This window comes from Hordeum vulgare, chromosome 2H (genome assembly GCF_904849725.1).
Source record: "Hordeum vulgare subsp. vulgare chromosome 2H, MorexV3_pseudomolecules_assembly, whole genome shotgun sequence".
Lineage (NCBI taxonomy): Eukaryota > Viridiplantae > Streptophyta > Magnoliopsida > Poales > Poaceae > Hordeum > Hordeum vulgare.
Window position 1 is genome coordinate 532,979,030 of NC_058519.1, and position 21,463 is coordinate 533,000,492.

Genomic DNA, 21,463 nt, shown 5'->3' on the forward strand with positions numbered 1-21,463 from the left:
TTGGTGGTGCCCAAGCTTCCACACTTTGATCTAGTTGAGTTAATGAATGACGTGGGAGAGGGGCGCGGAGAGAGGGTGGAGGCGGAGAGGAACGCACAACGCCAGACTCCTATTTAATAGAATAGATAGTGCTGGTTTTTCGGAACTAAAGATTTTTTTTATTGATGGGTTGTAAATTTTACTAAGTTCTAGACATGCATAAAACCTTGTATGCAGCGTAAAACACTTTTAAAAATTATAGGTTCTAAACACAATCTAAAACTTTGATCAAAATTCAGAGGCATGGATATATATCGCAAATTAAGCCATAGTACAGATAAAATTGCTTGAAAGGAGAAGGGAGGCTACATTCATTCGTTCTTCTTGTTACAATTAGTTATGAAGGTTGTATAATTAACACACATATTTTCATCTCAGTCGGTCATTGAGAGCGTAGGTGCCTTTTCTTTCAGCGTTCGTGTCACACCGCTTTCTTCCTGGCCTCCTTGGCGCGGCCCATTTTACGGATGCCGAGGGACATGCCGAGGACGTACCTATCGACGAGGGACTCGGGCACCACAGAGAAGAGGAACCACAGTAGGGCGTGCGGCCAGTAGGGAGTGCACCGAGGCTGGTACCCAATGTAGCGCACGGCGGCGCGGGCGTACGTCTCCGGTGACGGGGCGAACAGCGACGCCTGCTTGATCGAGGCCATCTTCGTCGCCACGTACATGGGTACCTGCCAAATAAGAGAAATATGACATGACGTTTGTATTTTTCTATTTATTTGTATTTTTCTAAATATATACTCCCTCCGTCCTAAAATTATTGTGTTAAATTTATCTAAAAATAAATGTATCTAAATACTAAAACGTAACTACATACATTCATATCTAGATAAATCTAAGACAAGAATTTTGGGACGGATGGAGTATGAACATCACCATGCCTGACATGCAAATAACGGAGATAACTGAAATACAACAGTCCTCTACAAGAGTGATTAGCTACTACCTGGCATTGCACATCGATGCCTTTGTCCTTGTACTCAACATATAGGCTTCGCGAGAACTGATCCGCATACCTGAGAAATTGGAAACACTTTAGTTTCAGGGGTGTTTCTTTTCATGGATTTTTTGGTGTAGGGACTAAAAAAGTCCCTTTTAGTCCCATGTGAAAGAAACAGGAGGGACTTTTAGGGACTAAAAGAGGGTATTTGAGACTAAAGTAAGAAGTCTCTATGAGAGGGACTTTTTAGGACTTTTTTGGCTCTTTTTCCAACAATGCCCCTACTTTTAGCATGTCATTTAATAACTTCTAGTATATTAGTAGGGGTAATATGGTCTTTTTGCATGTCATTTAATGACCTCTAGTCTATGTTTAGTCCTTGGAAAAAAACGGATAGGGACTAAAGACTTTTTAGTTGGGACTAAAAAAAGTTCTATGACTTTTTTAAAAAAAGAAATAGTTTAGTCCAAACAAGTGTGTACGTGCCTTGCAATTAATGTGGGTGTGTAACTTCTTCCGAGTTCACACACACGCGCGCGTGCACACACATACTTTTTATGAGTTCGTATTTAGTTTTACACTCTATAGTCAACTTTTTGAAACAAATAAAGGCATGTTGTACTCCCTTCGTACTTAAATATAAGTTTTTTAAGATATTTTACTAGGTGTCTACATACGAAGCAAAATGAATGAATCTATACTCTAAAGTATGTCTATATACATTCGTATGTAGTCCATTAGTTGAATCTCTGGAAAGACTTATATTTAGGAACGGAGGGAGTATAATCTAGAGAAATCATTGACCTGCAAAGAAAAAAATATAGAGAAATGAAATATCATCTCTAGTACTACGTGTGTGCAATTTGTAACTTCACAGTTGCAAAGGATGTAATTGCTTTGGTATCACAGTATCACTGTGAAGAAATGGAATACCGTGTGCTACCCATATGGTAAGGGTCTGCAGATTTTATTTTTTTCTTAAAAAAAGGGCTTGCAGATTTGAGCAAGGTCAAATTGCCATATTTTCCTTCAAGTGATTTTGTTGTATAATTCAAGGGTATATTTCACTCATTACTGGCCTCATTGACATCGAAGTGCCAATGATCCATGAGATGTTGATAATTTAATTCAGTGCTCGGGCTCATCTACATCCAATGAACAGTTAAAAATTAGGAGGAAAAAAAACTGTTTTTTCTATGGTGCAAGATGCTCAAATGTGTGATGTTCATGAAAATTACTGGTTATTTGGACATTCGAGGAGCGAGGAGCAACGATAAATTTCGGGTGTCTGAGAAACTTCACCAAATCACACCCGACTTGGTCTTTTTCGGATATTCAAACTTCACCAAATTTTATATGAATTTTGATTTTGCTAACCACATGTTCCATGCGGTCAAACTTCACCAAATTTTGTACGGACATCACACATATGAACATATTGCACTGCAAAAAAAAATTCAGAATTTTCTTTTGCTATTTAAGGCGATTTAACCATTCACATCCGGGCTCATCTGAGCCCAGATGCAGAATAGCCGCGTCCGTGAAAAGTTTAGAGATAAAATATGAGGAAATTCAATATGTGTTTACATTATGCTTATAGAAAAGTTTAGAGATAAAATTGGCGAGATATAATATTTTTTGTTCTAAGAAAATTCGTGTAATTATTTTCCAATATAGGTTAGGTGGCCTCCGAGCCTAACCGTGGATTTGACATGCCGGGATAGAAAAGAGGTTAATAGAACAAAATGTGGAATAATACATGCCATGATTGTGTGTAAAAATAATTAATTAGAGAAAGATAATTTGGAATCAGTTAACACTTCTTTTTTTGAGTGGAAAATCGGTTAACATTTCGCTTACTTATGTGACACACTATCGTACACTTTTTATCAAATCAGATGAAATACCGCAAAAAAAAAGTTGCTGAAATAAGATGAAATATGCCACTGCTACAAACGAAACGTGGGCTCCTGCTTACGTGTGATGTGATTTATGTTGATAACATAAGGAACAAAAACCTAGAACGGGTGAAGGACATCCTCCTCCTAACGGACTTCGTAATCAAGGTTTTCTTTAGGCGAATCACTTCGTAGCCAAGTTTAAAATGCACTCTTTTATTTGTTCATTCATATTTTTAACACCTATAACAAGAATGGAACAAACTTCAAAAGCGGTTCAAGGGCAGGGCCGAGGAGGAGTACTCACGCCTTGGTGGCGGCGTAGACGGTGTAGAGCGGGGTGGACGGCATGATGGAGGCGGCGCCGGATCCGATGGTCACCACGGCGCCGCGCTTGCGCTCCACCATGCCAGGGAGCACGGCGTGCGTCACCCGCGTGACGGTCTCGACGTTGAGGCGTATCAGGTTCCTCCTCAGCTCCTCGTCCACCTCGTGGAAGTAGCGCGCGTACGGGTAGCCGTGACCCGCGTTGTTGACGAGCACGCCGACGTCGAGTCCCCTGATGGACTCCGCCAGCGCGGCCACGTTAGCGGCGAGCCCGTCGGCGGCGAAGTCGATGACGAAGGTGCGCACCTCGGCGCCGGGGAACCTAGCGCTGACCTCTTTGGAGACCGAGGCGAGCTTGTCCGGGCTGCGGCCGACGAGGAAGAGGCCGAGCCCGGCCGCGGCGAGCTCGAAGGCGAGCGCGCGGCCGATGCCGTCCGTGGCGCCCGTGACGACGGCCCATGCGCCGTAGCGGCGGCGCAGCGGCTTGGCTGGGCGGAGGAAGGCCGCGTAGAGCCACAGCGCAAGGCGCGCAGCGGCGCGTGACGCGACGAGGAAGCCCACCGCCGCGAGCGCCTGCGCCCACGCCGGCTGCGCGCTTGCCCCGGCCATGCGATGGGAAGGAAGCGAGCGCGGCCGCTACGGTGAGAATGTTGGGCAGCGGGGAGGTGTGGGTCAAGCTGGTGGGCGATGGTGCGGTCGACGGCCATGCATATATAGCCCCGGTAAGAGGATGATGGTTGGGGTTGGCTGCTTGGTGCTTGCTGTGGAGTTTCGTGGGGTCGAGCGCCACTTGCTCGAACGCTGTTAACTTATTGATTAACTGACTTTTTTTTTGGCCATTATGCAACATTCCCACGATTATTATTATTTTCCAATATATTTTCTAGGAAATTTTCATATTGTATTATTAAAAGTTAATCCTAATAAATCACTGTCAACGTCGTTTGTTCCAACAATCCCTGCGAGCGATAATCGGCAGCACAATCTCCATGTCTCTAAAATCATGAACATGCTCACATTAAATGTACTTCCTTCGTTTTTAAATATATATATTTTTTAAATTTAATAAGAAACTATATATAAAATAAAATAAATGAATCTATATTTAAAAATATGTTTTAAAAATATGTTTATATACCTTCGTATGTAGTCTTCTAATGAAACATTTTAAAAACATATATATAAGAACGAAGGAAGTAGAGGTTCTTAGAGCATCTACAGTCGGACGCCTCAAATGACCCCTCGTACATCCACGGAGGCGCCCGGTCAGAAGACAAAAAGAAAAAATAACTAAACCGAATCCCTCATACCATCCCTATACGTTTAGGCTGTCCACGAACCATCATATCTATCTTAAATATGAGGAGGATATGAGGGCTCGCAGACGCGTCCAATCAGTCCGTCACATAGGACACGACCCCACACTGAACCACATTTTTCTTTTCTTTATTCATTCTTTCATTTTTCTCACGGCGGATCACTGACCGCAGACATTTAGGGGTAGATGCTCTTAGAGCGGGCATGCAATGCATGCATGCAGGTTGTGTGGGCGTTGAAAGTTGACGAGGCTGAAGAGTAAATTGGGTAGTCAAAATCTCACAGATGGCAGGCGTAGTAGTTGAAGTTCAGTCCCCTGCTTCTGCTTCTGTGCCACACGAATTATGCGCCCCGATCTTTGCGTGCTGGCGTTATTGGTTTCGGGACGAAACACATGCGTCACCCCGTACCAACCAAACCGGCACATAATCGCCAAGCTATTTCGAAAACATGTGCATATAATCGTCAAGCTAGTACGTACAATGAAGGATACACTTAACACCAGCATGCATAGCATATATGGTGAATGCACCTTCCCAATTCATATGAGAAGTATAAACAAAAATGTACTGCACACATTACAAAACTCTTCGAGTGTCTCACTCATTTTCTGATGGCATAAAAAGTCATGAGAAGATCTACACTATCGGCCCAAACACCGGAAGATTTGGTCCTTTAATTTTGGCTCACTCCGGAGCAAAAGCAAAACCCTGTTTCTAGAACCAAAGCTATCTTCCCGCGCTCTTCTGTTTACCTTTCTTCGGGTCTTTCTTGGAACCAGTCGACGCACTCGCCTCTTCCTCCGCCTTTTGTTCGGCCTCCAGCACGGCCAGCTGAAAATGCGCACAGAATGAGTTGACGGATACTTTCATAAAGAAAATGATCATTGATACTACTGGAAATTCCCTTCAGGCAAAAGACTAACTTGAAAAAGAAAAATACCTCATCGAGGATGGGTTTCAGTTCCTTGAATCGAGTTTCAGCAAGATCAAAGCCATCCTTGCGGAGCTCCTGGTATCCGGTGTGCAATATTAAATACAACATACAACCTAGAACAGAATACTCAATGAGCAAAGAAGGGTAACCTTTCCGGTGTGTTGAGTGTGCTCGTAGGCAGCCATTTGCCAGTACATATTTGTTCTCTTGTAGAAATCTCTCAGTGACTCTCCTGGCTTCAAACATGATAAACAAATGGAAATAAACAAATAATGATTTGGTTTCCAGACTGCTGCTAGTAACAAGCAGTTGGCTAAAAAATTGCTCTAGAATAATAACATCCCAAGGATGAATTCAGGCACCATAGCCAGGGGGAAAAAAGCGGGAAAGAACAGAAAGGATAAACAATGTTAATCAGTTACAACGTTACCGTTGGTGTCCTTTGAGAGTCAGAAAGACCGAGGATAACCCTGATTTGTTCTATCCGGGCACGTTTCTCTTTTCTGCGCAGTTTCTTACGTTCCCCCTTCAGTAGAGACACAGCACCAGACACAGCTTCATTCTTCTCAGCCTCTTCATCGGACTAAGCAGGAGGAACAGAAATCAATAACCAAACAATATGAGTGAAAACTATAGTAAGAAAGGAAAAGAAGGATAAACATCAGCATAAATCTCAGAAAGTGACTAACACCATGGATCCCTACTTCTTTTATAACCTCCAACTCGGTTAATTCATCCCAAAAAACAGTCTCTGGCATTATCATTTATCAACGACTTAAATCTCATGTCATCATTGTGACAACCAAAAGCTACAACAACAATAAAACAATTATGGAGAACTGGCATCTCAAGTTGACAGCTCAGCTCAGGCAAGTGGGCTAAACTGCCAGAGGTATCTTTGTAATCCTGAGTGCAATAGTCAATACAAATTGAGCACCTCACCAATAGCCCAACTTTACTATACCATTCATGAATGACAGGATATACCAACAAACTAAGACTGGGGCTGTGTTAAAAAAAAAAGACCGAGGCCTGCCTAGTCATCAATATTTCTGCCACAAAATAGTATAATATTGGCTCCACGGAAAAATGCTCGTCTATGACGCTCTCAAGTGGAAAGTGTTGGTGGAACGTTCTCTCACCGGCCTGTCTATCATGCAGACAAAACTGGCTGGAAATTCATCTGGTTTCTGGCAACAATTGTTGAAAACATCAAACTAAAATGTTTTCCTTGTTTTACAAAAAACTATTCTTACAGGAAAAATGTAGAACTGACAAGAATAAGATTAATCAGTCACAACGCACGTCAACTCAGCAATATTTTCAGAAGTACCAGTATGACTGTAAGCAGGGGAAACCAAGTGGATAATACTGTTATCCTGAACATGTGCATAATATGAACCTTAAAATCCTAATGCATACCTCCTCCTCGTCTTCATCTGTCTGCATAGCATCATCTCCACTATCATCTTCATCGTCCTCATCCTCATCCTCATCATCATCATCGGACATTTCTAACCATTCAGATTCAGATGCCTGCACAAAAACAGAGAGCAAAGATGAGTTCTGATATTTTTTGGGGAATAATTATGAAACTAGCAGATAATTTGTTGGGTACCCCCGCAAAAATGAACTATATCAGTGAAAGGCAATCTTGAACTGACCGGTATGATACACTTCCACTCATCTAGCTTGCTAAGGTTAAGTGAATACAAATCATCAAGAGTAATTTCTCTATCTTTCACTTCCATCATTCCTCCATATAAGTATAGTGTATCTTTCCCTACAGCCATTGATGCATTGATACGACCAATGGGCTTAATTGCCTGTTCCAAAAATTAAGTGAGAAATGGAAGTGTCATTAGGATGTATAAACATTAAAGATGGTCTACATATAATTGTCCGGCATGAAAATAACCTCTGGGATTGCTTCTTGTTCTGTTGAATCAGACATGGCATCAGAGTTTTGGCTTGAGCCAACTTTAGTTAAGGTTAGACTCTTGGTCAAGTGATTAGAAACTCCACCAACTTCAGATTGAACATCAGTAGCTTCTTCTGAGTAGTCCATGGTATCATCGTCCTCATTACCAATATTACTTTCTGAATCATTTGCTGTTTCCTTTCTTTTGATATCCTTTGTCTATGCATGGTAAACCACTGTCAGCATAGTGTTACAATAATAACTAAATAAGCATTCAAGACAGCTAAATTGACCACTTGCTAAGCAGAGATACAAACATCACTGCATATTTAAGTTCAAAATATGTGCACGTATGCACAACAGCTATACCCCATACCACAAAATTAGCTGTCTATCCAATTAATAGAAGACATTTCTGCAGAGTAAATGGTACAGTAGCTTTGTGCCTGATTTCTTACAGATTATCAACTATAAACAGGACAAGGCTGATCATATGATTACATTAATTTGAGTAATCACCTTATTTTTAGCAGGCTTGTCTTTCCTGAGCTCTAAAGGATACCTGAGACATCCAAGGAAAGCAATATATTCAACACACAAACACATAAGAAAGAACAATCTTTCACATCCTCTAATGCTAACATTTAAACTAAGAATATGTGAACTGTCAACCAGTAGAAGTGTAACCAGTGTCAGACTGTCAATGACATCCAACGTCACTGCACAACTCTTCAAAAGCAAAGCATATGCTTGGGGAATTAAACGTGAACCCAAGAGTACTATATAATTTCTAGAATAGTTAAGTTATCTAGAATCTAGATAACCACAAGAAGATTAAAGGGAAAGTTCAATCTAAGACATGATAGTTTATTGCTTCAATTCAATGATACTAAAAGTTGGCCAAGAGAAGAACATATTATTCCTGACTGTGGAATGTTGCTAACACTAACATATTTTGTTGCAGCAGCTACAATAATTTGCCGGACCAAGCTGACACATCCATTTTTCTTTATATACCCACACTAGCACAAATTAATGACAGACAAACAAGCAGGGTTATGAATAACTTAATCTGAATGTATTCCACCGACTTCTTAAAGAATGCCACCAACCCTTAGTGACAGACGGATAAGCAAGGTCATGAATAACTCAATTTGAATTTATTCCATAGTAACTGGTATCTCGGTCGTTCTTCTTAAAGAATGTCACCAGGTGCAGTGCCTGTCTGGTTGAGTTTTTTGCAGCTAATTTTATTTCCATTAAATACAAATAAATCAAATATTAAGTTGCACAAATGCTAAAATAAAGCATACCAACGGTGATTGTCCAACTGAAATCCATACAGCTCGTTCATGAACATGCTCATAAGGACGTCAGCTACAAGTAGAAATACGGGAGAGAAATTAGCAGAGGTTTCACAAAATATGGAAATATGGCGCACATGATAATTCAAATACTCCCTCCGTCCCAAAATTCTTGTCTTAACTTTGTTTAGAAATGAATGTATCTAAATACTAAAACTTGACTAGATACATTCATATCTAAACAAATCTAAGACAAAAATTTTAGGACGGAGGGAGTATAAAATAGAAGAACCTAAATAGGTAAGCATAGAGCAAGCAAGGTTTAGTTCAACTTACCTTCAACTTCCATATCTACTACGCCACCAAAAAGGACAGCCCTTTTCTTGTGAACACACATTGAAAACCCAGCTCTGGGACCAGGTGGCATCCCAGTCTTCTTAACCTATCAAGGGTTCAAGTGGGAAACAAGTAAACATTGCAAGACATTTAGCAGGGATATGTGTCTGGAAGAAAAACTTAAAACATTGTCAAGATAAATCCTTGGACTTAAGTACATGGGAGTACAGAACTCAGTAGATACCAAATTAAAGAGAAATGCAAGATTTGACCTTATTCCACTCCCAAGTACGAGGATCAAGGGACCACATATCTGCATGAACTGTTCCTTTTTCTGATGCATTTTTGTCAGAAGAAACTTCTTTAAAGTATCCACCATACATATATATCTACAGAAAAACGATCATTAATATACTTACATAGCAACATATTAAATAATAAAGGATTCAGCATAACAGATCATATTTTGTCAGGTATTATGCCACACTTATTGACTGGCTATTGACACAAACATTTAAAGGTGCCAGAACTGGTTAAACAGAGTAAATTTTTTATGTTTGTTGAGCAAACATGTGCAGTACATCAATCAATTACCATGTCATCATCTTGAAGAATTATATTTTTTTCTTATGACGCCTTGTTATGGCAAAAACATCAGTTGCCACATAAGAATTATCAATCATAACAAGAACACTCCCAATAGCAAATAACATGTGATACATTAATAACTGAAAATTGTTATGGAGTTACATTAAACACCATCTGTGAATTATCAGCATACTAACTATCGAGGTAAAAAACAGAGGCTTGCCTGATCTTGGTAAACAACAAGCTGAAAGCCACTTCTTGGACTTGGCCACAGACACCCAGGACGAGGCTTAATTTCCTCCCACTAAAATACCAAGATTATCAGTAAGAATATTGAATTACATGGCTTTACATGTTACTAATCCATACTTTATGTTGCTAGCATTACTGATGGAAAAACAACATGGTGTACTCACCTTGAAATTATCCAAATCAAAAACATGCAGATCATTGTAGTACCTGCAGAAGGATATGATTATCAAGTAAATCCATATCATATTAAGCCCTTAACTGTTTGTAACATACTCTACGCAAAAGTTTTTTCTGTGTTTCTTTGTTGGATGATCAACTTGTTAGAGTTATAATACAACTCATGTACCCTTTTGTATTTATCCCAATATATAAGGGGTTTTCCTGCATATAGTCCATAACCTGTACATGTATATATATCGGCCTATGGCCTCATGGGAATACAAGTTGCTTATTCCTAACACAACTGTAGGACTGTGGTACACAACTACTTAATTGGTGCATAACTTGTAACTAGGACATAACTCCTACTTCTATAGAAATATCATACATTGTTCAATATTACTCAAATAACTTCACCACAAGCTAAACATACTAACCTCACTTCCCTAAGAGTGTCATAGAAGCCACCAAATAGCACAATCTTGTGCTTGTAAAGGACCTGTGGAAAGAAACAAATACCAGTTTACAAATGACTACAGGAAAAAAAACAGATTGAACTTATAATATTGGCCAATTATATTAATTTACATATTTATTTAGAGCACTCCATAGATTGTCTGATTCAATAGCTCTTATATTTAGGCATTACTCCCTCCGTTCCTAAATATGAATTTTTGTCCAAAAGGACCAGGAGCTGACGTGAATTGCTAAAAAGGACCACATGCAGTATGATTTTGCAGGAAAGACCCCCACCCACCGTGGTGGCAGGCGCGTCAGGTGACGCGTGTCACCTGCCGCCACCAGCCGAGGCGGCTGGGCCCCGCCGCCACCACCCCAGGCGGCAGGCCTGGCATTCCGTTTCAGCCAACGCCGCGACGAACGGCCACTGATTGCGGGCCCTGCCGCCACCGCGCCACGCGGCCGCTACTTTACAGAAAAACAACGACCCGGGACGGTATAGGTAGGACCTGCCGCCATGCAGCCATGCGGCATGCACGGCCTACTTATATTTACACTAAGCTAGCGATGACACCGCACGGTCCTCTTTCTCCTGTGCTATGCTTTGCATGCATGCAATCCTTCTTTTCTACTTTTTGGTATGCCCACATGCATGCATGTACTTCTCAGTGAACGCAGCAGTCGTGCATGCCTGGCTGCATGGCGGTAGGCCCTACCTGTCCTGCCTCCCGTTCCGTCCGGGTCGTTTTTTTCGTAAGTGGTCACTGGCCGTCTCACGGCTGAAACGGAATGCCAGGCCTGCCGCCTGGGGTGGTGGCGGCGGGGCCCAGCCGCCTCGGCTGGTGGCGGCAGGTGACACGCGCCACCTGACGTGCCTGCCGCCACGGTGGGTGGGGGTCTTTCCTGTAAAATCATACCGCATGTGGTCCTTTTTAGCAATTCGAGTCAGCTTCTGGTCCTTTTGGACAAAAATTCCCTAAATATAAGTCTTTTTAGAGGTTCCACTAGGGGACTACATACGGATCTATATAGACATGCTTTAGAGTGTAGATTTACTCATGTTGCTCCATATGTAGTCCCCTAGTGAAATCTCTAAAAAGACTTATATTTAAGAACGGAGGGAGTAGATTGTCCAAATGTGGTCATTCAACAGAACTACCTAATATGATTGCATCACAACCACATGTTTTCTGCAACTATGCTGGTAGCCTGGTGCTTATAATGCAGAAAAGATTAAGGAAAAAGGGACCGTAATAGTTAACAAGTGGTTTCAACATAAAGACACTAACCATTCTATGTCCTGAACGTGCACTTGGACATCCCTTAGCAAGAATTTGTTCCCATTGATTTGTTTTGAGATCCAGTGTCCAGAAGTCCTGCAGTAGAAAACAAGCCAAGGGATAAGAGATACAACATATTACAGCCAGATAACCCCTGATGTTAAATCAGAAAGAAAGAAGCAATCAGGAACAACATAAATACCGTGTGTAGCACATCCAAATAGAAGACAGGCAGACCATGGTAAAGAGCCATCTATTCCTAGATTTACATGTGGCAACAGACTCCCGAGCTTAATCTTTACAAGTGATGTTTCAACATATACTTTCATAGACATATCGCATATAGGTTTAGCATCCCTCTTGGTTCAAATTTGAGAAAACAAGCCAAATGTAAATGGTCTTCGGAGGCTAAAGCTATCGGGACAGTTTATCATAACGGATATGTGAAATGCTTAATGCCAAGAAGAAAAAATCCCGAGACAGTTGCGAGAAATTTAGAGTAACATACTTAGTCTTCTACCTTGTAATGATGAAAACGTTCTTGGTTTGGTGAAGTAAATTCCCCACCTGAAACATCAATACAAAGAAAAATAAATCCAGTTGACTGAAATAGCACCTTTACTCATAGAATGTCCTCATGAGTGTATAAGTTTTATTACCAAACATGTATACGTTATTTTTCCATGCAACTGTCTGGTGAGCACTTCGTGGAGGTGGACTGTTAGGACTAGATACCAACTTCCACTCATTTTTCTCTACATCGTAACGATAAAGATCACCATAAACAAAGGTCTGCAGAAACATATAGACAATATTCAGCACTACTGAAATTGTTTGCCTTCAAGAGGGAACTAACTAAAATTATCAAAGAAAAATATTAAGCAACCATTGCATTACTATGGAAGTGCAATGACAGGAGATAAAAATTATAAAATATACAGGAATACGCATAAATGAAATATCTTCATCATATTATTCATGTCACATGGGGCAAAATGTCCAAATTACAGGAGATATGTTCCCCACCTTGCTACCATTGTACAACTCTCCACCATACAGAATCAGTTCTGTATCTTTTGATGGGTTTATGGTAAGCTGCATATGAGAAAGAATCACGTCAAATTTGGCAACTAAATCTCCATAAAATTTACTTGCTCGGCTGAAAAGTGATATACATATCTTCCGTGTAGCATTTGCAATAATATAAGTAACACACAGATTAATTATTAGTATATTTTAATGAATAAACATGTCGAAGGCACTCTACAGAATGAAGAACTTTTATTTGGACATAGCTCAAGCGCGTAATGATCATCATACTTAATCAAATAATTCTACTAAAAATCCTCATTGCCTCATAGAGACTTTGCAAACCTTGCTCATATACAATTGAGACTGAGTTATCTAACTTCTAAGCACCTAATTGAACATGACTATCACAAGATTCACAAGCAACGAAATTAAAATTACACGGTTAACTTCAACTACGAAACTACCATCTATGGATAGACAAGATTCTTTCAGTAACTGTCATTATTTTTGAGTGTCTGCTAGGCCTCACCGAGCCATTGGACCTGGGAGATGGCGCAGGGACATTCTCCTCCACATGAACCTCCTTCTTCTTTGCTTCCTCCTTCTGTATGTTTTTCTGCAGTAAAGTGAACCCCAATGGGGAAAAATTAAGCAAAAGAGGATGAACTGTAATATCCAAACAAATGCAATATTGAGCAGATAGTGGAAACAAGATGAAGTGCAGCAACGCATATACTAATAGTGGAAGCAAGATGAAGTGAAGCGAGATGGAGTACTAAATAAACGTTCCATAATTTCAACTGAAAGACTCCATTAGCAGATGCAGGGCAGCGGCCGAACAGAACGCGACAAGCAGCGGCAGCACAGTGAAACGCTGGAAAGCAAAGCTGATCGAAGTAGACGGCAAAGATAGAGGTGAGGCGGAGAGAGGAGAGGATACTGACGAGGATGGCGTCGATGTCGTCCTCCTCGCCGACCTTACCGGCCTCGCGGCGGGCGCGCTTCTCCTCTCCCTTGGCCGTCTTACGCTCCGTCTTCTCCTTCCCCTTCCCCGGCTTCTTCTGCTTCTTCCCCATCTCTCCGGCTACTTCACTTGGCGGCGGAGGCGGAGCTAAGACCTCACTTCTCTGGCGCGGGGGCGGCGGCGGCGGCGAGAGCTAAAACCTCATGGGAAGAAGGGTGATTGGGGGGACTTGGGAAGTTGGGAGTGCCCCCGCGCTCAAACTGGGCCTTCCTGGGCTAACTGCCTGTTCTTCCGAGATTTTTGGCCCACTAAGTCGACACCGAAACGGAGGCCACAGTGCCACACACAAAAATATCTAAAAAGGGCAAGAAAAAGAAAAGGAGAACGGAAACGCAAACAACCTAGCCTCGCGTCGGCGGCGAGGTCCGTATCGTATCGATCAACCACGCCGGGGAAGGAGATGGAGATGGAGATCGATTCCGTGCAAGCCAGCGGTCGCCGATCGGCCGAGAAGATGGATGAGCCCCTCCCCTTCGTCGCGCGGAAGAAGATGAAGCATCCGGAGAAGGGGACGGGGATTGGCTCCGTCCTGGGATGGCAGCTGGCAGAGGAGTTGAGGGAGTTGCAGGAGGCCCTCTCGGTCGCTGAACGGACCGACCGTGAGAACTGGAGGATTGATTGCGTCCGGTCACTGCGGCCGCTCGACGTGGAGGAGGCCCTCTCCGTCGCAGACCGGAAGAAGGTGGATATGCCGGAGAAGGGGAAGGAGGTCGCGAGTTGGCAACCCGCCGAAGATCTGGCGGAGGCCCTCTCCGTCGCCGTCCAGAGCGGGCTGATGGCCGAGGAGGTGAGGAAGTTCCTCCGCGTCGCCGTCTGGTCAAATCTGACGGACTACGACGTCCACTGCCTCGCCGTCGAGAGGGGCCTCAGGGACGAGGACGCCGTCTCCCTCGCAGAAAACTTCCTCACAATGTACAAGATCGCGTTCTCCGCTCTACACGCGCAGCTCCTCTCCTCGTTTGACAGGCAGCGATTTGATCCCGAGCTATGTCAATGGGTGGCGTTTGGTCGCTGGGTCGACAAGAGGAAGAAAAGAGGCCCGGATGCCACCCGCTTCCTTCTCTTCAAGATCAAGGCATCCGCCAAGAACGCCAAGGTGTCGTGGTGGCGGAAGGAGTACGACCATTTCCCCCCAGAGCGGGCAGGGTTCACCAGCGCTCTGCGCGTGGCCCGCCTCGTCGTCGGCAGAGAAGGGCCTCGTCTGGAGGAGGCTGGTGAGGACGGGCAACCAGGCGCCCTCTCATATGGTAGGGACGCCAAGTATAGGTGGCCTGATCACAGAGTGGGTGTCCTCAAGGACGGCTGGCTCAGCCCACTCGACGAGGTCGGCAGCATCAGGAGGTTGCCCAACGGCGAGGGGATCTATATCACGTGTTACGTGAGTCGACTTGGTGTTAAGCTTGATGAATTTTTATTTGTGTTGCACATGGCTTGGACAGTCGCCTTGAGCTTTACCGAGCGATGGTTCTATGTCTCTTCCAAGTTCACAGAGGAGAAGTTGTACGCTGTTCCTGGTGTCGATTTTCTGGATATTACCGTCCCTGTGAAGAACCTGATCAAGAAGCTTTACCAGATGTATGAGCAGGAGGAGCAAGCTAAGAAAATGATGCTTGGGCAACAACATCCTCATGAGAGGCAGGAGGAGATGACACCGATTCTAGAGGAGCAAGAGAGGAATAAACTGGAAGATATGCGTAGGAAAAAGGAGGAAAGCAAGAAACACAAACTCCTACGCAAAGAAAAAAGGGAGGCACTTCATCAGATGAAGATGGTAGCAAGAAGAAGTGGGAAGGAACAGGGGAACGATGAAGAATATGAGGAAGATTCCTTTTGCACTCCAACACTTATGTCTGTGGAAGAACCTGATTTGATGCAGCCAATGGATGAAGCGACATGGTAAAGTGAGGAAAGGCCCAAGGAATAGCTTGAGGAGGGTATATGAAGCCCATATAAAAGAGAAGTAATCACACTAGTCTTATTTCATCATAATTTTTTATCCGTTGTCTATCAATTTCTGCGAAAACATGTCCGAATAAAACCAAGATCCGATGGGCTCTGAGATTGCAGTTTATCAGCATGAGATCTGTCAACGTGAGTCTGCCTCCTTTGTCCATCACCGGACCAAGGTAGAGAAATACCACATGCCTGATTTATAGATAGGATAGTGGAGCCCCACCACCCTCCCCATGCCGCCACCGTCGAATCGGCCGTCCGTGCGGCCAGTTTAGCCCGTTGCCGCCACCACCTTCCTCAAGTTCGAGGTCATGGTTGCCGGTCGAGCCCTGCTACCTCCCTAATGACTCCATCGCCCTGCGCCGCCTCCCCCGGCATATCGTCTTCATCAACTCCGACACCGTTGCGCTTCCTCCATCCCCCCAAAGCTTTGTTGTGCGCTCCAACGTTGTGGCCCCCTCCCCCCTCGAGCTCCGCCACCATCATCCCACAAGTGCCACAGCGTCTGGCGCCGGCCGTGGTGCAAATTCGCGGCGGAGACCCGGCACCATGAGCTTGGGCAGTATTGGTTGAGTATTTTTGACACCATGGAGGAGGCGGCGCCATCCTACGCCGCCGCCATGATTCGACTCTTCGGGCGGCAGGCTATGGTTAATATTTTGTCGACACAATAGTTGCTCTAGCCTCTCCTGCCATCCAAATCGTCTCTCGCAAGGGTTGAAGAGCAGTTGAATGTCGGGTGCTTGGATGAAAAGTGTGTGGCCAAGCTCATCGCGGAGGAGCTAGACCTACCCATCGTGAACCAAGCCTTTTTCCAGTTTAAGGTTGCGGCACACGGACACGACCAAGAACACCACATGACAGTGCTCCTGGACGCGCCAGTGATCCACCCGTCATCGACCCCCAAGATGAGTCGCCCGGGTGTGCGACGTTCGGGCAGGAGAGCCCCTAGCAGGCCCCTGCGGCATGCCAGCCCGCAACGAACGACGCAGAGGGCACTCTCGCTCGCCGAGGCTCCGAGGAGGCGTGGTACTCCAACATGATTTATAGGGGTAATTGTATTCCTCTCTGGTAGTCATTAGTGTGGTGCACCATGTAAGTGCAATTCTTTACAAATATAAAGACTTGCTAAGTAAAAAAGTTATGTTTGTCACAGTTATCATTAGGAAACGTAAGTTATGCCACTTTAATTTTAATAACTCTTAAATACTAATGTATGCAACTAATAATGTAAAGTATAAATGTTTGCAATTTTTCATACTCCAACATACAAATATCCTAACACTTCCGTAGGAGAATCATGTTGGTTGCAAGCTTAGTGTTCCCAATTCTCACCCTTTATTAGAGTAAATAGATAAACTCAGTTTCAACTAATTTGCAAACTGGTATTGTTGTGGTTTCTATCTAGGCCATGGTTCCTCCATGTTTCTGATGCCTATATATCTTTCACATGTTTCCCCAAGGTTTGTGTTAAATCTTATAAAATAAAATGTTTGTCAAGAATGTGATGTCGTGGGATAATCAATTTTTTTCATGAATACGCAAATCTTGCGTATTAATTAATTGATAGAAAAAGGTAATGTGAATACAAGGGGTGCTACAACCCATAGCACAAACACAAGAGGCATGAACATGGTTGCCGAAGCAGAGAGTCATTAGATGCTCGACCCAAACAAAGAAAAACACAGCTAAACTCGCCTACCAGGGAAGCAGCCCAAGCAACAACTAGACGATCAATATCTCCACATCTAGCACCAACAACGTCACGAGCAAACAAGACAACGCCTTCACGAAGAAGAACGACACCAAGACGTCGTTGTCGTCTGATCCGGAAAACCGGACCTAGTGTATCCCCTAATGCTCGAAGAGGGGCACGGATAATGGCCATGACAGCGCCTTCAAGAAGAGGACGACACCCGCGGGTGTCGCCGCTGCAGGCATAAGATGCAAGGATTTCGCCCTAGCCATGTACCGATCAATCCCAAGCCGCCGGAGTACAAGTCGGAGAAGGGGAAGTCGGGCATAAGTCGGAACTACGACCACCAAAAGGGGAGCCACGCTCGACGCCGAGGAGGTCTACGATTAGCTTGAGGTAAGTTACCAACACATTAGTTCTCTCGACTGTGCCAAATAATTATAGGTGGACCATTCAACCATGCACAAAAGATAATGAGGAGATCGGTATGTATCATTAACTTGTAGTTTATGAAATGGGAGTGTGGCCACAATGAATGTTACAGATATGTTTGAATATACATGTTTCAAAATGTGTTCGTAGCCAACAAAGTTGCAGTCCATCCATTCACGAAGATTATACAAGTAGTGATTCGGCTTTATCAACACACATGTTTCAAAATGTGTTCGTAGCCAACAAAGTTGCAGTCCATCCACTCACGAAGATTATATAAGTAGTGATTCGGCTTTATCAACACACATGTTTCAAATTGTGTTCGTAGCCAACAAAGTTACAGTCCATCCACTCACGAAGATTATACAAGTAGTATTTCGGCTTTATCAACACCGTCGGAATAGTTAAGGATTGTATACCATGGTGAAAGCTGCTTACCACATATTTATTTATTTATTACGGTTATTTTTTTATGTACATATTTTCATTTTCAAATATGGCAAATACAATCATACTACTTCAAACAAGAATATATTTTTTTGCTTCCAACTTTATATGGTGCCATGTTTTTTTATGAAAGAGAGCTCCCTCTCCGATTTCATTTATTAGAAATCACCATGTCTATTTGGTTACAAGCTAAGAAAAGAAAACAACCAAAAGGCCATGCAGGCAAACTATGATGAGCAATTGTTGAAGAAGAGGAGATCCATCCCTATCCCGCATGCTTGCCCACGATCACGAACACGCCTCAGTCTTCTGGATAGTTCACGTACATGCGGTCGTTCTCCTCATCGTACTGCCACGTTAGCTCCGTGCCATCTGGATCACCTGTGTCGGGCGTACCTGTACCTGTTGGGGTGGTGAAGTAATCTGTGAGTCATAGGGACTCAGCAATCTATGACCTCGTACCGAAACTAGTCAAGTTATTAGGTGAGAAAGATTCAGTGTTTAGGTTGCAGCATCCTAAGCATTTATGGTGGATAACTTACGTAGAACAAGTTATTGATGTGGTGGTCTACGCGAGCGGTCGAAGACTAGCTGATCACTAAGTGACCCTAAACACCTACTTACATCAAACATAACCCCACCGTGTTCCTGTTCGAAGAAAGGTCTTCGAAGGGGACAGTCACGGTTACGCACACGGTTGGCAGTTTTATTTGAATTAGTTCAAGTTATCTATAACCGGATGTTAACAAATATTCCAAGTTGCCACATAACCGTGGGCACAGCTTTCCGAAAGATTAAACCCTGTAGGGGTGCTCCAACTAGTTCATCACAAGCGGTCACGGGCCGCAAAGCAATCCTCTATCACGAATCTCGTGATCTCGTCGGATTCCTTAAAGGAAAACCTCAACTCTGGGGAGAACCAAAGCTTCACCGGGGTTCCTATATGCAAGATATATCGCCAAGGTAAGACAAGACTAGCAGGACCTCCCGTCGTGTCAACGACCCCGATAAGAGCCGCGTATCTCAGCCTCAGGACACGACGGATGAGCGATGGTTACCACGCCAAAACACCGAGTTGCCCCGGGGAGCGTAATAAGCTGCTCTGGGTTGGACCAACACTCATGAGGAGCACTGGCCCGGGGTGTTGATTAATTCCTCGGGGTAGCTATTCCCTATGCAGATTATTATTAAGTGATTAGTAGATTAAAACCAATGTTGGGTCCTACCGGACAAGTCTTAACACTACACGATTTATCAAGGGGGTCCCCATAACAACCCCGAATGTGTTAGGAGCGATCAGTTATGGAATAAACACCGGTAGCCGGAAACTATGGCGGCAATAACGGAACAAAACACCCGGCAAAAGGCTAGGCCTTCCATCATTTACCAAGTATATAGGTGCATTAATTAAATAACAGATTTAAACATAATGATATCAAGACTCATGTTATCACATGAGACAATTGCGCCTGCAACTAGCAACGCCAACATTAGAAGTTGAGCAAGCCTACTTAGCCATTCAATATTAGCTAGGTGGGGAGAGTGTTTGGGTTTCATGGCAATATCAGGAGGCAATTATTTCAGTGGTGGGCAGCGAGCATAAGACGAAGGAAACGTGAATCTAGGTATAACAAAGCTAGAGACAATATCAAGGTCATGTCATCTTGCGTGTGATGTCTTTAGCTTGGAACTTGTGACAACCCGAGACCGATGTTCCAGAAGATTCCCCCTCTATTCCATTTTCGTCGTGTGTTTATTTTAATTTGTCGCATCATCATCGCATCATGCGCATTATCAGCATTGCATCGGCATCCTGTTGCCGCCAATTTTCAAAACTTGCATCCGTTGTTAGTTGTCGGTTCTCGTCGTTGTTCGTTCTAAGCCCGTTCACACACGCACGCGCCCGCGGCATCGTCAAACCCTGTTTTTAAAAGCGTGTATAAAACTTTCTCTGATTGGGTTGGAATTTTACGTGCGGTCTTATTTAGTTATAGGTAGGTCGCCTGTCAAGTTTCGTCGCAATCGGAGTCCGTCTGGTACCCGAACGGTCGACCATAGCGGCACCGTATTCGGTCTATCGTCGGACGTTTGTCGGTGTTTAAAAATACGTTGCCGGGTCACCCGTTTTCCCTCTCGTCTCCGGATAACTACTCTACACGGCCACTTAACTGTCCCCGCGTTCGAGATTGTCCAATTTCGACCGCGCGGTTGGATCCGGAACGAAATTCCGGTAAACCTAGCCCCCCTTTTGTCTATATATAGACCCCCCCCCGTGCATTTTTAACAGCCCCTCTCCCCCACCTCGGGATCCGTGCCACCCCGAAACCCTAATCCCACCTCTGTGTCTCCTCCTCTCAGCCTCGAGCCGCCGCGGGCCCATCTGAAGCCTGCCCGAGCCGACCCGCCGCCGCCGCCTCGCCCGTTCCTCCCGCAGCTCCCGAGTGCCCGCTGCCCGTGCTCCCGTCGCCGGATCCGTGCCTCCGGCGAGCTGCCGCCGCCAGCGACCACCGGGAACCGCCTCTTCCGGCCGCCTCCCGCCGCCGCCGGTGCCCCAGCCGCCGCGCCGGAGCGTCCCTTCGCCGGATCGACGTCCTGGCCACCGGGTTGCCAAGCCCGTCGTCGCAGGCCCCTCGGCCAGATCCGGGAGCCTCGTGGCCGGATCCCGCTGCTAGCTGCCGCGGCCTGTCCGCCCCTCGCCGGTGCCTCCTCGCCACCGTTCCTCGCTGGGAACCTGCCACAGAGCCGAGCCGCCATGGCCTCTCGACGAGTGCTCGAGGCCGAGCGCCAGCAGCTCGCGCTGGTCGCTCGCCAGCCGGTCCTGGGCCGGCCTCGCCCCGGCCCATCTCCGCGCCTCGCCTCTGATCTCCTCGGCTGCCAGGCCTCGTGGCCCAAGCCGCAGCCTCCCAACCGGCCCAAGAGGCCTCCCCCAAGGTGAGGCCCCCTGTAGTGCCCCAGATGTAACCTTGCCATATTTGGAACCATTGCAAGTGGGCCCACCTTGTCAGAGATTATGATGTTATAGTTGGTACCATGATTTCATGTGTGTTCCTTACTATTTCCCTCTCATGCATACATGCATAGCATATCATTGCATGCCCTTGACTTGTGTTGTTGC

At 44.6% G+C, this 21,463-nt stretch overlaps 2 protein-coding genes across 3 annotated transcripts; both read right to left on the reverse strand.

Annotated features, from left to right (window-relative positions):
- Positions 1 to 343: 343 nt before the first annotated feature.
- Positions 344 to 3,821, reverse strand: LOC123427043 (very-long-chain 3-oxoacyl-CoA reductase 1-like). Its single transcript, XM_045110978.1, has 3 exons — positions 3,193 to 3,821; positions 994 to 1,063; positions 344 to 718 (listed from the first exon to the last, which is right to left on the reverse strand). Exons 1-3 carry the CDS (start codon positions 3,819 to 3,821, stop codon positions 461 to 463), a joined length of 957 nt encoding a protein of 318 aa, XP_044966913.1. The 3' UTR covers positions 344 to 460.
- A 1,148-nt stretch (positions 3,822 to 4,969) lies between these two features.
- On the reverse strand, positions 4,970 to 13,960 carry LOC123427044 (kelch domain-containing protein 4). 2 transcript variants are annotated; one of them, XM_045110980.1, is made up of 20 exons: positions 13,741 to 13,960; positions 13,326 to 13,412; positions 12,791 to 12,859; positions 12,424 to 12,556; positions 12,285 to 12,331; positions 11,774 to 11,860; positions 10,463 to 10,524; positions 10,031 to 10,073; positions 9,838 to 9,918; positions 9,299 to 9,415; positions 9,027 to 9,132; positions 8,700 to 8,763; positions 7,906 to 7,948; positions 7,384 to 7,605; positions 7,130 to 7,291; positions 6,891 to 7,001; positions 5,896 to 6,048; positions 5,615 to 5,701; positions 5,472 to 5,540; positions 4,970 to 5,362 (listed from the first exon to the last, which is right to left on the reverse strand). In XM_045110980.1, the coding sequence occupies exons 1-20, from the start codon at positions 13,870 to 13,872 to the stop codon at positions 5,258 to 5,260; spliced, it is 1,980 nt and encodes a 659-aa protein (XP_044966915.1). In that variant the 5' UTR covers positions 13,873 to 13,960; the 3' UTR covers positions 4,970 to 5,257. The 2 variants fall into 2 exon arrangements, with proteins under 2 accessions (XP_044966915.1, XP_044966914.1); XM_045110979.1 differs by having other exon boundaries at positions 6,888 to 7,001.
- Positions 13,961 to 21,463: the final 7,503 nt, after the last annotated feature.